The sequence below is a fragment of the Liolophura sinensis genome, chromosome 8 (genome assembly GCF_032854445.1).
Source record: "Liolophura sinensis isolate JHLJ2023 chromosome 8, CUHK_Ljap_v2, whole genome shotgun sequence".
Taxonomy (NCBI): domain Eukaryota; kingdom Metazoa; phylum Mollusca; class Polyplacophora; order Chitonida; family Chitonidae; genus Liolophura; species Liolophura sinensis.
Window position 1 is genome coordinate 22,692,164 of NC_088302.1, and position 15,621 is coordinate 22,707,784.

The 15,621-nt window shown below is 41.9% G+C and overlaps 1 protein-coding gene across 1 annotated transcript; it reads right to left on the reverse strand.

The window, feature by feature from the left end:
• Window positions 1–1,659: 1,659 nt before the first annotated feature.
• Window positions 1,660–10,721, reverse strand: LOC135472974 (uncharacterized). Its single transcript, XM_064752728.1, has 6 exons — window positions 9,776–10,721; window positions 6,556–6,723; window positions 5,901–6,164; window positions 4,450–4,706; window positions 3,196–3,769; window positions 1,660–2,430 (listed from the first exon to the last, which is right to left on the reverse strand). Exons 1-6 carry the CDS (start codon window positions 10,099–10,101, stop codon window positions 2,310–2,312), a joined length of 1,710 nt encoding a protein of 569 aa, XP_064608798.1. The 5' UTR covers window positions 10,102–10,721; the 3' UTR covers window positions 1,660–2,309.
• Window positions 10,722–15,621: the final 4,900 nt, after the last annotated feature.

The following is a 15,621-nucleotide window of genomic DNA, read 5'->3' on the forward strand; positions in this document are numbered from 1 at the left end:
CTGAATGTGTTTTGTTTTTGTCTGTCTATATAATAATGCGGTAAGGTCAGCAGTTTATCCTCGGCACTCCGCTTTCCTCCACCCATAAAACCGACCACCATCATAGTGAAAAGTTGAAGTGAAAAGTTCTTGAGTGTTGCGATAAACAAGAATCAAATAAATAAATTACAGTGTAAACCCACTCAGGGTCTAAGCATGACCTTATTGTTTCAACAAAAATTGTTGTGAAATTGAAAGTTCTAATTTATAGCTTTGAGCATCAGGGTCCAGTTGTTCAAAAGTGTCCTATTTCATTTTAGCCAAACCTAACAACCAATGCCATTCTCCAAAGTATAACAGCAGCAGTTTAAGTTCATATTCAATATAATATTACACTTTTTCTTAGGCTAGGTACAAAATTGAAGACTTGGCTTAAAGGTAAACCTGTTGTTAAGTCTTCAACCAATTTTGAACAAGCGTGCTAAGGGCTCCTTGCCAGGACTTGATTTATTTATTTATTTATTTGATTGGTGTTTTACGCCGTACTCAACCCTTGCAAGGACCAGGACGTGATAAATAACATTAAGCTGAATGGGCGAAATGCTAATTTTAACGATTTTTATGAAGTTTAACGTAAGACATATTCTGATTAATTTTTCAGGAAAAAAATTCTTCATTATTCACGCTAAAATCTTATTCATGGCCTATGTGACTTGGGTTAAATTTTTACCTCCAGTTCTCTAGTCGCGTGCCTAAAGTGTGCTGATGATTGGCTCACAGCAGCTATGACATCACTTCAAAACTGTGAATAAGGAGTACATGTTGGTCGTTGCCGTGCGCTTTCGAGGCTGTGATTAAGGCGCTTCTCGTTAAATCAGATGGGCACAGGTTATTCACTGAAGACCACTTAGCTCACACAAATATGGTACAGTATACCTATCTGTAGGACACACCTGCGAAACTTATGTTTGAATCCAGCTCTGGGGGCCCTCCGTAACTCGCTGCGACTCTCGGGCTCTTAGCCAATGAGGTTGCGTGCACGAATCGGGAGAGGTTACAAGGATACTCAATCGCTGCAGATTGTACTGGGCTGACAGTGGAGATAGGATTTCCGGGGTTAAGTCTTCCACCCTGACTCACGCTTGAATAAATAAACCATACCCAAAAGTCAGCTTAGACGTATTAAGACAATTTTCAAGATTTCCCTGCTTCCATTGTTATTGGAACTTGATGACATGAAACGGCGGGCGGTGCTTACTCGTGTGGTGTTACATGAAGTTCCGTACATGGAGACCTTTCACCAATATGGCGTGTTAATTTATTTATTTGATTGGTGTTATATGCCGTTCACAAGAATGTTTTATTTATAACTTGGCTCCCAGCATTATGATGGGAGGAAACCGGGCAAAGCCCACGGGAAACCCACGACCATCCGCAAGACCTTCCCACGTACCAAATATGGCGTATGTCACTCGGGAAAGTTTCCCAGTATATCTTGCCAAAGCCCGGTGGTTTTTTTCCAGAGCGACCATATCACCCATAGACCCATCACACACTCTACGCTATCGTATAAGCGAAATACGGTCGAGTATAACGTTTATGAACTTAAATAAATTAACGAATCTTGCTCCTGATTGGCCGTGGTTCCTGTTGCATGGTAAGCAAATCAAAGGCCAGATGTTAAGTTTTATTTACCGAATTTACTTAATCCTTCCATACATGATCTTTCCCTGAAAGACAATTGGATAACTGGACAGACTGAGAGAAATTGGGGAAATTGAGTAATATGAGAAAAAATCTCTATTGGATGTGCGGCTTGACGCAATGGAGAGGGTGCCGTAAAATGGATAATGTGAGAGGAGAGGGTGCCGTAAAATGGATAATGCAAGAGGAGAGGGTGCCGTAAAATGGATAATGCGAGAGGAGCGGGTGCCGTAAAATGGATAATGCGAGAGGTGGATGTATATCTGGTCACCGAATTTCTGCTGGCCGAGGAAAGACTCTCCTTTTTTAAAAACTGGAAGGGAAAATCCATATTAACACTATAAGAATCGCCATCCATGACTGACCCGTGGAGGTATAAATATATCTATTAATGTCTGTGTATACCTCCATATTAGAATCATTCCAATTCCATAAGGTATATATGTTGATATGGCTGACATGTCAAGCGATCACAACAGATATGACACAGCACAAGTACTCAAGAAACGTTTAAATGTAATCATAAAAAAGTGTAAAAACGAACCGGAAAATAAACCCTGCTTTTCAATTGTGTTTCAGTCATGTTCAAAGAGTTTGCTGTGGATTTCTTTGTTTATGTATTTGTCCTAAAATATGAATTGCATGAAGAACAAGGCGGACAGGAACGTGGTCATCCATGGTGTGCAGAAGAGTGGTGATCCGGAATTATCACTGGCTGACTGATGAGCTTTACATCCATCCTGACACCTGCAACAGAAACCACACACCGCTCTCAGCTGATGGGACGATGAGAACAGTCTGAGAGAAATTGAGGAAATTAGGTAGGTCTGAAGGAAATTAGGGGAATTAGGTAGGTCTGAAGGAAATTGGGGGAATTAAGTAGGTCTGAAGGAAATTGGGGGAATTAGGTAGGTCTGAAGGAAATTGGGGGAATTAGGTAGGCCTGAAGGAAATTGGGGGAATTAGGTAGGTCTGAAGGAAATGCGGGAGGGGAGATTAGGTAGTCTCAGGGGAGTTGTTAGAGAGGAATTGGGTAGTATGAGAGAACATAGGAAAATTGGGTTAAAGAGAAAATGGGTATTCTAAGAGGAATGGAGGAAATTAGCTAGTCTGAGGGAAACTGGTGGGTTGACAGATAAACTGAAAATTCTGCGAGAAATTTGGGAAATTAGGCAAGAAATTATTAGGTAGTCTGAGCGAAACCGGGTAGACACGAGAAATATGGTTTTATAAGAAAACTTGGGAAAGTTGGGTAGTCTGAGAGAAATTGGGTAGTCCAAGGAAAACTGGTTATTCTTAGAGTATTTTGGGAAATTCGGTAGTCTGAGAAAAGTGGGTAATGTGAGAGAAATTCGCAATCCCTAAAAATGAAATGATTTTTTTTGCTAAAAGATGACCTGAACAGAAGTATGAAAATGCTTTTATATGGCTATGTATAGAACACGGCCAAGGTGCTAAGCCAGCCGATATGACAGCTATTGAAGTGTACCTCTGGTTAAACAGATTACTTACTGTGGTTTTACTCTTGAAAAAGTCGGAGGGTCTTTGGAATCGAAGGACAACAGCTGCAGCGAGGCGGCCTTTGACTTTCCCGAGGGGACGTTGAACATCACAGAAACGGCGTTCCAGAGTCGAACAGCTCCTTTCCCTAAAGCTATGAACTGGTTGGGGAGTGCGCCTGGATAAAGGTCCCATATGGAAATACCGTAAGTCATCCTCAAACAGTTCGTACAGTTCACGTCTTTGTTCTTGGTTATATCCAAAGCACCGTACAACGGGAGTGAGTACTGGCCAACGTAAGTGTCAAGTGGTTTTGTCGGTGTAAGATCCTTTTTTATTGGCCCATCTCTACCGGAGGGGCGCGTCTCCTTCCACGGTGCCGGGAAGGTGCAGACACTGGTAGTGTTGAGCCAAGGCTCATACCCTAGGACGAGATCGGCGATGAAGGACTGTAGTGCGGTCCGACTAAAAACGCTCGGATCTTCTCCATTCAAGCCGATAAAGATACCCAGGTCGACGTCAGGATACAGCATAAGTATGGCTGTATAACCAAATGTAGAGCCAGTGTGAGACACAGTCTCCAGGCCTACAAGTGAAAACAATGAAGTGTTCCAGTATGTTAAAGGAAGCTTCGTCCCATTTGTCTCATCTTATATACCAAAAGGCTTGACAAGAGGCCGCATTTCACCGGTTACATGTCACCATATGTCAATTAACACTCAAACTGCCGTCATTGCTCTGGCTTTACTCTCTAATGTGTACGTCTTTTATACTGAATAGTCACATTTCCTCCTGTTTACACACCTGTTTTGAACGTAGAGGTCTAAATATTGTCCTCAATACTAACTTCCTTAAAAAACACATAGGAAGTATATAGCAAACTCTATTGGTTTCTTTTCCCATAAAAAGCTAAATGTTTGTTAAGTCCCTGCATGGAACACACTGTGTACACATGTTCAGACATTTGCAAATACCTCAATTTTCTAAATGTTGACTTAAGGCTACAGAGTTGTTAACATGTAATGCCGGGTTTATTTAAGGGATGGAAAGCATGATGGTAATATTATTACCTGATATATAGAAGACCAGCTAAGGTTGTTTTTTATTTTCTCATTTGATCAAAAAATTACTCGGTTAATTGTTGCTTGGAAACTGTTTGGTATAAACTACATCGCGGCTATTCGCATGGTTATATCTCTTTCATTCTGATATTTCTACGTTTCAGGTTTCCATGTAGCTTTGCCCTTCAATTTTTTCCACCCATACCTCGATAGTAACCGTTCCTCCAGGCTGCAGCATAGCGGTCCACGACGAAGGTGGTCGGGAATTCCGGCACGGTGATGTATTTGTTGATGGATGACGTCATGGTGACCTTGGCCTCGTGGTTTTTGCGAATAGTCCTTGATGACATCACTCGGTGGCCAGTTCCGTTTTTACCTTCACTTAAGTGGAATTTGATCCATTTGGTCATGTCTACTGCAGTTGACATGATGGCACCAGAACCGCCAAGCTTCCCCCATTGTCTGCAAGTTATCACCAATAAAAAAAAACAACAAACAACAAAACGTTAGCCTTATTATTTGTCTTCATGACAACTTATGATGACGATGTTGTCAACCAGATATCATTTATGTGTATTTGTCAGCATATATACAATACTGAATATGAAAAAAGCAACTACCTGCTAGTTTCACCTAGGCCCTACCTCATGTGGGCGTTTATAATTGTCACGTGGAAAAGTAGGTTGTTTACTCAAAGCTATGGGGTTTCCTCGTTGTCTTCGTGTAAGTGAAAAATATTTGAGCATGATGTTAAATAGAGTCAATCAATCGTCACAAGCCCTAAGCCTGTGACTCTCCCTTGATAATCATCCTCAAATGAAACCACCTCTTAAAGCAAGAATCGGCATTACTGCTTTGGTATGACCGATTTTTGTTGTTGGTCGTATTCTGGTTTTCTTGCAGGAGTCAAAGATCTTGTGGCAACAAACTACATGTATACAGTGAAAAACATCTACTTACTACTGTAATTTATCACAAAAGTGTTTATAAACAAACATGAATTAATCATGTAGTTTTTGAAAGTCATAACAATCAATCAACCAGCCAAAGTTTTAATAAAAGCAAACAACCATTCCACTAATCATTCAACTAATTATTTGTCAGCATTCCAGGTGCTAGAGGAATTTGTAGCCTCATACCGTCATATAGTGATATTCATTTCCTTTCCATTTGTAAGCCACAAAGTAAGAAAAAAAAACACTCGTTTACTTCAACATAAAAATTGTACAGTAGCCTCTGTGGCACGCCAGCGCGGCGCAATGACACAGAAGCCTCTCAGCATTGCGGTCTGTGTGAGTTCAAGAACAGCTCGTGCTGGCTTCCTTTCTGGCCATACGTGGGAAGGTCTGCAGCAACCTGGGGGGTGCTTGTGGGTTTCTCCCACCCTAATGTTAGCAGTCATCGCATAAGTGAAATATTCTTGAGTACGACATAAAACACCAATCAAATAAATAAATACATTGTACATGTATTCCACTGACGGGTTGGTGTGTTGATTATGACTGAGTATTTCGATCATAACGGAATACATTCTAGCATCACTCAGACAACAGGATTTTCTGTCAAAATCAACAGACTACTTTTTTCACTGTGTAGGGTTTCAGGACGCCAGCCATGCATCATAAATGACCTTCAGTTGACCTTGTCTGCTCTTACCTGGACAGTTCATTAGGAACCTCTGCTAGCTGACCATCTCTGTCGCTCTGGTAGCCAACGGCCACGCCCGTCTCATTAGGCTCAAGAGCGTGAGCGAAGGTGGTACGTGACATTCCTAGGGGTTCGTACAACTCTCGGCTCATCAGATTCTCCCAGGTATCTCCCCCTAGAACCTCTGTGATGTACGTAAGCAGACCATACACGATGTTGTTGTAGTAAAAGGTGGACCTGAACTCGCCCTTGGGTTTGATGTACTTGAACAAACTGAAACAAGCACAATATTCGGTTAATTTGTGAATAGACGATCTAAATAACGTATGTATGTTTGTGTTTTTACGAAGGAGGAACGCAAATTTTAAAACCACCAACATCGGTAGCATCAGTTTATCGTTTCTCATTGAAAGTCGATTCAGGTTCTAGCTGGAAAGGGCATCACGTCTCGGAGCGGAAATATACAATAATCAATAATAATACAGGGTCACCGCTGGTACAAATCACTTTTACGGAACAGTTCTCTTTTCGAATCTTTGTAGCTCAATTCAGATAAGTCTTTGGATTTTATGTGTAGAAGAACCCTGGTTCTATGTAGATTAAGACTAAACCATACTCAGATAACTTTTTGGGCTTACGGCCCAACCCATAGAGAGCTACGTACCCGGCCAGTTCTGCCCTGGTCATGTCCTTTAGGCGGACGTAGTTGTGCGAGGGCAGTCCGAGACGGTGTGACATCAGGTCCTGTATGGTGGCGTACTGATTCAGCTGAGCATCGTTAAAGCTGAAGTCACCCTTGAGGATTTTAGTCACAGGCGTGTTCACCGTCACACTGAAAACGTTACAAGATTTTTTAAAAAAATAATAAAAAGTTCTATATAGTATTTGGAATACTTCGGTTCCCGTCAACCTGTGTCACTTCTCTGTGACTGGCTGCGTCATGTTTGCATGCTTCACGTTCCCCTTGCAACCTGTGCTACTTTTCCCTTCCAATCTGTGCCATGTTCCCATTGCAACCTGTTCCCCTGATGACCTGTGTCATATTCCTCTGATAACCGGTGCCACGCTCCCTGACAGCCTGCGTCACGTTCCCATGACAACCTTGCCACGTTCCGCTTGCAACCTACATCATGTTTCCCTGACTGCGCCAAGTTCCACTGCCAACCCGTGTCCCTTTCCTCTTATAACCTGAGTGACGTTTCCCTGACCTGTGACAGTATGATGTTTCTCTGACAACCTGAGTCACGTTCCACTCATATAACCTGCACATATACAGATATGCATGCTGTAATACTGTTCATAAATACTTTATAATACTCTTTCTCTATGTGGAAAAGGTGTGCATGTGTCTGGTTTCTCCCCTGCCGCGTAAACAAAGTCCACAGCTCCGAACGATAATACTAAACTTTGATGGCTGCAAGGCAAATAATCTATAGCAACAGTACACTCCTGGGAGAAGAAGTAGTAAACAGAAGTAACTTTCACAAAAACTTCGTCAATCCAATTTCTTGCAACTTTTTTTGCAAAAATGAGACAGTCTAGTTTATAGCTCCATAAAATAGCTCCATGGGTTTCCCAATCCATGACAATCCTATCCGTTTAAGGTTTATTTTAGATCTTAAACCACAGATTTCGAGTTAAAATTCTGTTTCATAAATAAAGTACTTTTTTCCAACTATTTATGGCTAATTACAATTTGCGTAATATAGCACTAATGCCTAATACTTATAACGCCTCGATCAACAGTTAACAGAAGAAAGAATACAGATAAATGTCCAGTTGTATAACACATTAGTTCCTCTTTAACTCACAGACAGGCAAAATTCAAAAAGAAGAAAAGCTTTTGGCATTTCTCACAGGTATGTGTATATCTTCATGACAATCGTTTGAAGACTCCGAGTTCAAACATTGCTTTGCGCCATATTCAATAATATACGAGCGTGAACCTGCATGAAACCCTAGGTCTGCTCTCACAAGGACTGTCATGCCGATATATTGTACACTGCTGGTCATGATAGTTACATGCTAAGAGGGCTTCATATACGATGGCCCTGACGTTTTATATATGCCTAAGATTTTACGACGTACTGACGTATAATACATATGTTGCGCATACAAATGCCCAAACAGCTTTATTCCGCATGTCTAGTCGCTGATGACCACATGTACAAACTGCGTTATAGCTAAGTACTTAAATGGCTAGGAATGCTGTAGGTCAGGCTACGAAGCCTTGGTGGTTTTTCAATGCCCAGTGGAAAGGTCACATTGCCATATCAAGCGTCATAAAGCCTCAATTATTCTATGGATAATAAACCCGTAACACCAAATAATGACCAGCATAATGAGCAGGGCGGTACATAAGCACTTATATCAGATTACATTATTTGAGTAGCCTCGTGCGTAATGGTGTCAAACTGAAGTATATGTCGTAAACTACACGAACGACGACCTTTGGCCAGTTACTGATGAACTTTCCCACCATGTGACGCAGAAATGCACATCACATAATTGGCCACACGAGGTATGTCGAGAGTACATTGTCACCAACATCCCATTAACAGTGATAGCGGCAAAGATAATGTAGAACAGTCAAAACAATACAGAGACGTAAGTAAATGATTACCTCAAAAAAAAAAAAAAACAAAAAAAAAACAAAAAAACAAAAAAAAAACAAACAAAAAACAAAACAAGAAATGACATTAACAAAATTTTAGAGACAGAGAAAGACTTCTTTCATTTTGTGCTTGCTAATTCACATTAAATACAAGACACTGCAGCCTTTCAAGGTGCATATTTACATGGATGTATTTTGTCGGTGTCGATTGATGTTTGTTGACAGCTCCCCCCCCCCCGCCTCCAACCACCATCCCCCCCGGGCAAATCTTATAATCAACCGATTTAATTAGAAACATTTCCTTGTTAATTTGTCCTCCACTCATTAATTAATCACCTGACAAGTTAACTTAGTTCAACAGCTTATGTCTTTAGTATGCCTTATTTATATTGTTTGTTCATTCGCCTAGTAGGAGTTTAACATCGCTTTCGCGGGTTCATTCATTTATATCACTGCGGTGCGTCCTAGACCGACCGACAGGCAGACAGACAGGTTGAAGTTTTAGGCGTTCCATTCATTAGAACGGGGGCCTCCGTGTCTCAGTTGCTAAGCGCGCTAGAGCAGCGTAATGACCCAGGAGCCTGTCACCAATGCGGTCGCAGCGAGTTCAAGCCCAGCTCAGGTTGGCTTCCTCTCCGGTCGTAAGTGGGACGGTCTTGCAGCAACCTGCGAATGGTCGTGGGTTTCCCCCGGGTTATGCCCGGTTTTTCCTACCATAATGCTTGCCGCCGTCGTATAAGTGAAATATTCTGGAGTACGGCGTAAAACATCAATCAAATAAATAAATAAATAAATCATTTTATATCATTCGTATAAAAAAACCTAATGTACTGTTGTCAGCATGTATACGACTAATAATTTTTTATTTTATTTTATTAATTTAATCACGGTATTACGCCACACTTAAAAATATTTTACTTATATGACTGTGGGAGATCCGGGAGGAAACGCACGACCATACGCAGGTTGCTGACAGGCATGACCACGTTAGAGAGGAGAGGGAGCCAGGATGAGCTGGTCTTTAACTCAGGGCGACCACATGGGTGAACTCTATCAAACAAATCACCCTAACTGCCGATAGTTATCAGGGAGTTCGGATCAAGATGGAACTTGGATAATAAAGTCTGTAACTACAATGGAATCCTGACCAAGCCCATGCCACCATGGAGTTAATTTTCGATAGCATTCAGTCATGCAACAATTAATCTGACAAAGAGAACCCGCTAAGAAGACTATTCGCTAATTATTGTCTAATCAGTGGTTCACTTACTTTGGTAATTTGTCCAGAACCTTCATGAGCAGTGTCGTGGTGAAACCTTTGCTTAGAGAGGCGATCTGGAAGAGCGTATCTCGTGTGGCGGGTATGTTTTTCTCACGGTCCGCCATACCGTACCCTTTCTGTACTATCGGCTGACCGTCTTTCACCACTGCCAGAGTCACTCCAGAGATCTTTGGTTTACAGGCCAACATGGCTCTCACCATTTCGTCCACTTGCCCCTCCAAGGCACGAAAATCTTGAGCAGATTCGGTCTTTTCAGGTAACACAACAGCTAGGAAAATGATCACGATTACAGCCGGGTCAAACTTCGACACCATTTTGACTGACTTAATTGAAGAAAAACGTCTTCTGAGTCCTGAGTCCAGTCACCTTAGTGCGAAGTTTGGCTTGAGCCCAATTTGTTGGGCGTCTCTTCAGAGAGCTTAGTCTCCACAAGTATCAAATTTCGTCTTGATGATGTGACACAGCGCCAGCTTAACGATGTCCGGCTGCATGTGTTGGCCGTAGGGGTCCGCAAATGTTACGTAACTGCACTGATGGACAGGTCACTCGACACCTACTTGTGCTCGTCCCAAAGTTCTCATCGCCTTGCAAGGCCCACAGTGTGCTAGAATGCCTGTGGGGTGGGGAGCCTCGGTGTGTTGACGCAAGGCACAGAGTTTATCTGCGGCCGTATCTCACTGAATGATAAGCTCAGGCGACTCATTTGTAGAGTTGTGGCTGGCCTCATTCTCTGTTTACGCGAACTACTCGTTCTTCATACACTGACAGTTAAGACATGTGATGCTAAGAGACCCGTTCTACAGCTACATGCGTTTTCATGTCGTTGTGTAAATGTGGACTGGGCAGTGAAGGTCGGGCCTCAAACTGACTGGGTAGTCACCGGTGACAGGTCTCCTTGTACTCAATTTACACTGGGAACCTGCTAGACTCGAACGTCTAACGAGTTTCGAGTGTTAGCACTAACGCGTAATGCTCAGCTATGAACTTGCTAACGAGTAAATACACAAGTATAAACACACGTGTTTCCCATATAAGGGACCTCATCCTACGTTTAATTTCGATCCGACTGAAAACAACAGCTAAAGTGTGCATATGTATTCGGGCAGGACTAGGTGAGCACATCGATGAGGGACATCTAACCACGAGGCACACTAGGTACTGATTCTATCGCGGCCTTTGGCAGGGAAATTTGTGGATCTCTCCACTCCCCATCTTCGTTGGGCAATGGTGATAACAAGCGGTTGACAGCGTCTATGTTACTTCATGTTCGTTGGAGATCATTTGTCTTCCACCAACATGGTGTACAAGCTTGTATGTGACATGTGGAAAAGTACATCAGTAACTTGCCATTGGCCCACGGTTTACCTCTAGGCACTCCGGTTTCCTCCATCCATATCAGTCAGCTTTAAATATAAGTGAAATGTTATTGAGTATAGCGTTAAACAACAGTCAACCAATCATTCGAGTTTAAGATTGAAGAAGGGCGTCGGTCGCATAATCAACTGCAGCCATTCCCCGCAAAGGTGAGAGTTCAAATCCAGCTCTGGTCAGATGCCACCCTGGTGGTGAAGATTACTTAGGTTGCTCTCGTCTATACATGATATCGAGAACTCTGGTGAGTGGGTAGAGCATAAAAGTGGTGCGAACAAGAAGACCACTATAATTAATTCTCCTTTAAACAAAGTCGGCTCTTGGTCTTCGCATTACTGACTTATGGAAATTAAGGAAGTAGGTTTATGTCCTGGAACGGCAGGGGTATGACAACTCCAAATCATTTATTCATTTATTTGATTGGTGTTTTACGTCCTGCGGACTTGTTGCGTCCGCAGAAGGAGGAAAGAAGACAAACAGCGATTTCATCGTCCATCTTTTATTCTCGCCATAACAAACATACGCGCCTGTACAGTCATGTGATCACAAAGGTCAATACAAAAACATAACTGGCATAACATAATTATAGCGAACATACGAGAGTAGAACATTACATTTCCTCCCTTCAGAACAGAACTCACACATAGAATAAATGTGATTCTCTGGGTTGTGCTTCTTGATATGAAAGAATACAACGTCTGGCATTCTATGATGACCCATCATCTAGCTGGAAAGATGGTAGGCCTGTTTTCTTTTCTTTTTGTCTCCAGGCAACATGCTTTACGATTTGCTTTAGGCCAGATGATGAGTTAGATGTGTCCTTATTCGGTGGTTTAAGCATGCCCAATGGGCAATCTAAATTTGCGGTTGATCATCAGTTCCGCTGGCGATTTCAGATTGAGTTTGGGCGGCGTTGCACCGTAGTTTTGCATACAAACTGCGGACTCTTTGCGTGAAGGTTTTCCCCTCTCGGAGTTTGGATTTCAGTCCTTCCTTCAAGAGTCTGTTGAATCTTCCAACTGCTCCGTTGATTTGAGGATTGTAGAGAGATGTCGGACGGCGTTGGATTCCGTGTGTAGACAGAAACGTTTCAAATTCATCGGAAGTAAATTGGGCGTCATTATCAGAAATAACAACATCAGGTAAATTCCCCGACGAACGAAGAGATCTTCCAAGATGCGAACGACTGCATCTGAAGTTATTCTGTTGGTCGTAGCAACTTCAGACCACTTGGAATGGAGACCATGTACAACTAACAGAAATCGCAGTGTGAACTTCGCCGAAGATGTTTATACCCATCTCTTTCCAAGCTTGAGTTGGCCAAGGAATGGGCTGTAGTGGAGGTTGAACAGGTTTTACCGATTTGCCACTCAGTGCACATGGTTCACAGTTTCTCAAGACATCTGTAATGTTCGTGTTCATGGCAGGCCACTAGACGGTTTCTCGACATCTCTGTTTCATGCGAACTATGCCTGGGTGGGCACACTGCGCCATGTTGAGGACACGTTCTTGAAGACTGTCAGGTATTACTGCTCTAGAACCACAGGCAATACACGGATCATTCCAAACAGATATCTCTTGTCGGAGGCAGTGATATGCTCTCAGTTCTGTTGAAACATGATGAGGTCATCCATGTAAAACATAGTTGTAGATCTGTTTGGGAACTGGATCGCCGGCTGAAGCTTGCCTGAGATCTTCCTGAATGACAAGATGATCTAGATGAATTCTAAGAACGTCAGCATCCTCTAACCCCGAAGTTGACACTGTTTCCTTCGGAAGCGAATCTATTGAGCATGTCTCCTACTTCATTATTGTTTCCACTGGTATGCTCCTCATTGAAGTTGTACTGAAGTAATCTATCAGCCCATGTGTAGATTCTCAAAGGTCCTGGTCCAGATGTTGACCGTAATACTTTCAGTGCTTTATAGTCTGTTCGCAAAGTAAATTTGCGCCCGTAGAGATACATGTGTCATTGTTCACATGCAAATATGCATGCAAGAGCCTCGCGTTCACTCGTGGAATATTTCCGCTCTGTATGTGAGTGAGCACGGGAAGCAAAAGCCACAGGACGTTCATTGCCATCCGAGATTTGCGACAGTACTGCTCCTGCAACGCATCCTAAGGCATCTGATGTAACATAGGTTGGAGGACCAGGGTCAGAATGTATAAGCGGTGTACATGCTAATGTTTCAGAGTGGTAAACGCACCAACTTTCTCCTGTGTTCAGTTCCATGATTCAGTTTTCCGGAGTAACCGACGTAATTTTGGCGTAGTCTGGTACAATTTTGAGGTACTGGCACTCTTCCTTTGGCTTAAATGTTGTACCCGGCAGAATCAATGGAGTTCTGTGAAAACTGGCACTTTTCGACCTTCAGTGTCAGGTGACTATCGGAAAAACGCTCCATGACTTTTCCCAATGTTTTTGTGATTATCGGCATGAAGTGTGACATGAAATGTGACATCATCAATGAGATGATTACATCTTTTACACCCGGACAGAATCGACGACAAAATCTTCTGGAAAACGCTCGGTGCTGAGACAAGTCCATAGGGCAGTCTGGTGTCACGAAAGATAAATGCTGCCAGATGTCTACCATCCTCGGTCAGGGGTATCTGCAGATAACTACGACTCAAATCAGGTTTAATGAAAATGGCATATCCAAGGAATTCAGAAGTGAGTTCCTCCATGTTCAGTAATGGTATTGTCCGGTATAAAAGCTTTGTTGACAGCCCGTAGATCAACGCATAATCGAAACACTTTGTTTTTCCGACGTGCGACAATCAGGTTTGAAATTCATGTCGATGATTTTCAGTTTTCTCTATTATTCCGGATTCCTTTAAACGTTCGAGTTCTGCTGAAATCTCTGGATGCACAGACAGGGGAAATCGTCTCAGTTACTGTGACACAGGTCGAACGGACGGGTCGACTGTTGGATGGTTGCGTATTTAGCTGCCTTTCCAATAGCGGTGAACTCTTGAGAAAACTGAGACGGAATGTACACGATCTGAATAACGTTGCCGTTATTTGTGGCTTTAAAACCTAACTGGCTGAGGAGAGCAATTCCCGTAAGACCGGTACCTTCTTAAGTGACGTAAAAGAGAAAGTTCTTCAACATTTGATCGTCGTATTTAACACTCAAATTGACAACACCGAAAACAGGAATGTGACTTTTTGTAGGTTAACATATTCTGAGGGGCGCTGAGAAAAGTACTTCTTATACAGTATCTCTCTGAGAAATGACACCTTGGCGCATAAACCAATGGTTAAGCTAACGTTCTGACCATTAATGTTTCCGAGTTACAGAACGTCCTCGCTGTTCAGTCCAGTGGCGGTTACATAATTTTGAAAACTCTCATACCAACGCTTCCACATTACGGATTGATCTCCTGGACAGGCTGGAAATGCCAGAGGTGGTAGGAGAAGAGATTAAGCCATCCTCGTCGGGAAATATAACTGACAATATACCGAACATACCAGAGTAGAACATTACAGTACTCACGAATATCGTCGCGAAATATAACTGACAATATACCGAACATACCAGAGTAGAACATTACAGTACTCATGAATATCGTTGCGAAATATAACTGACAATATACCGAACATGCCAGAGTAGAATATTACAGTACTCACGAATATCGTCGCGAAATATAACTGACAATATACCGAACATACCAGAGTAGAACATTACAGTACTCACGAATATCGTGGCGAAATATAACTGACAATATACCGAACATACGAGAGTAGAACATTACAGTACTCACGAATATTTCACTGATACGACGGCGGTCAGCATTATGGTTGGAAGATCCAATTCATTTAACTTAAATGATCAGATATGAAATTATTATATGCAACATAAGTGTAAATCTGTAAGATAACATTCAAATTATCAACTATTTAAATATTAATTTTAACATAACATACTGTATCCACTTAATTCTGTTCAGATATGAAGATTATTAAATATAATATAATTGTTAAGTAATACTCGTAATAACAACAATTTTGCCATTTGTTATTTGATTTCAAATCACATATCGAATAGCACACCTAATACTTTCGACGTAATATGTTTATAAAGGTCACGGCTAGTTGTTATAGCAGGATACCTTGTTTATGATTGCACGTAGACACTGTGACAGGTACAGGCTATGTATTTCAAGTACACTGTTGCATCAGGATGTAAATGATAACATCGTGTTATGTAAATGTATGTTGTTGTTGAAAAAAAGAGTTATTTATAGCCTAAGGTTAGCTTGGTTATAAAACTTTTAGGCTGGCTTGCGCGTCCTTGAAAAGGGTCATTGATATCATATACGTAGTTGCTATATATGATTCATGACGAGCAAGAAAGCAGTTACAATACATTTAAAAGGGGATTAGCTTATCTTTGCCCGAATTCTTTAATTTTCTGTTTCTTGCCTCAAAACATGTTTTGTATTTTGTTGTAGGTAGG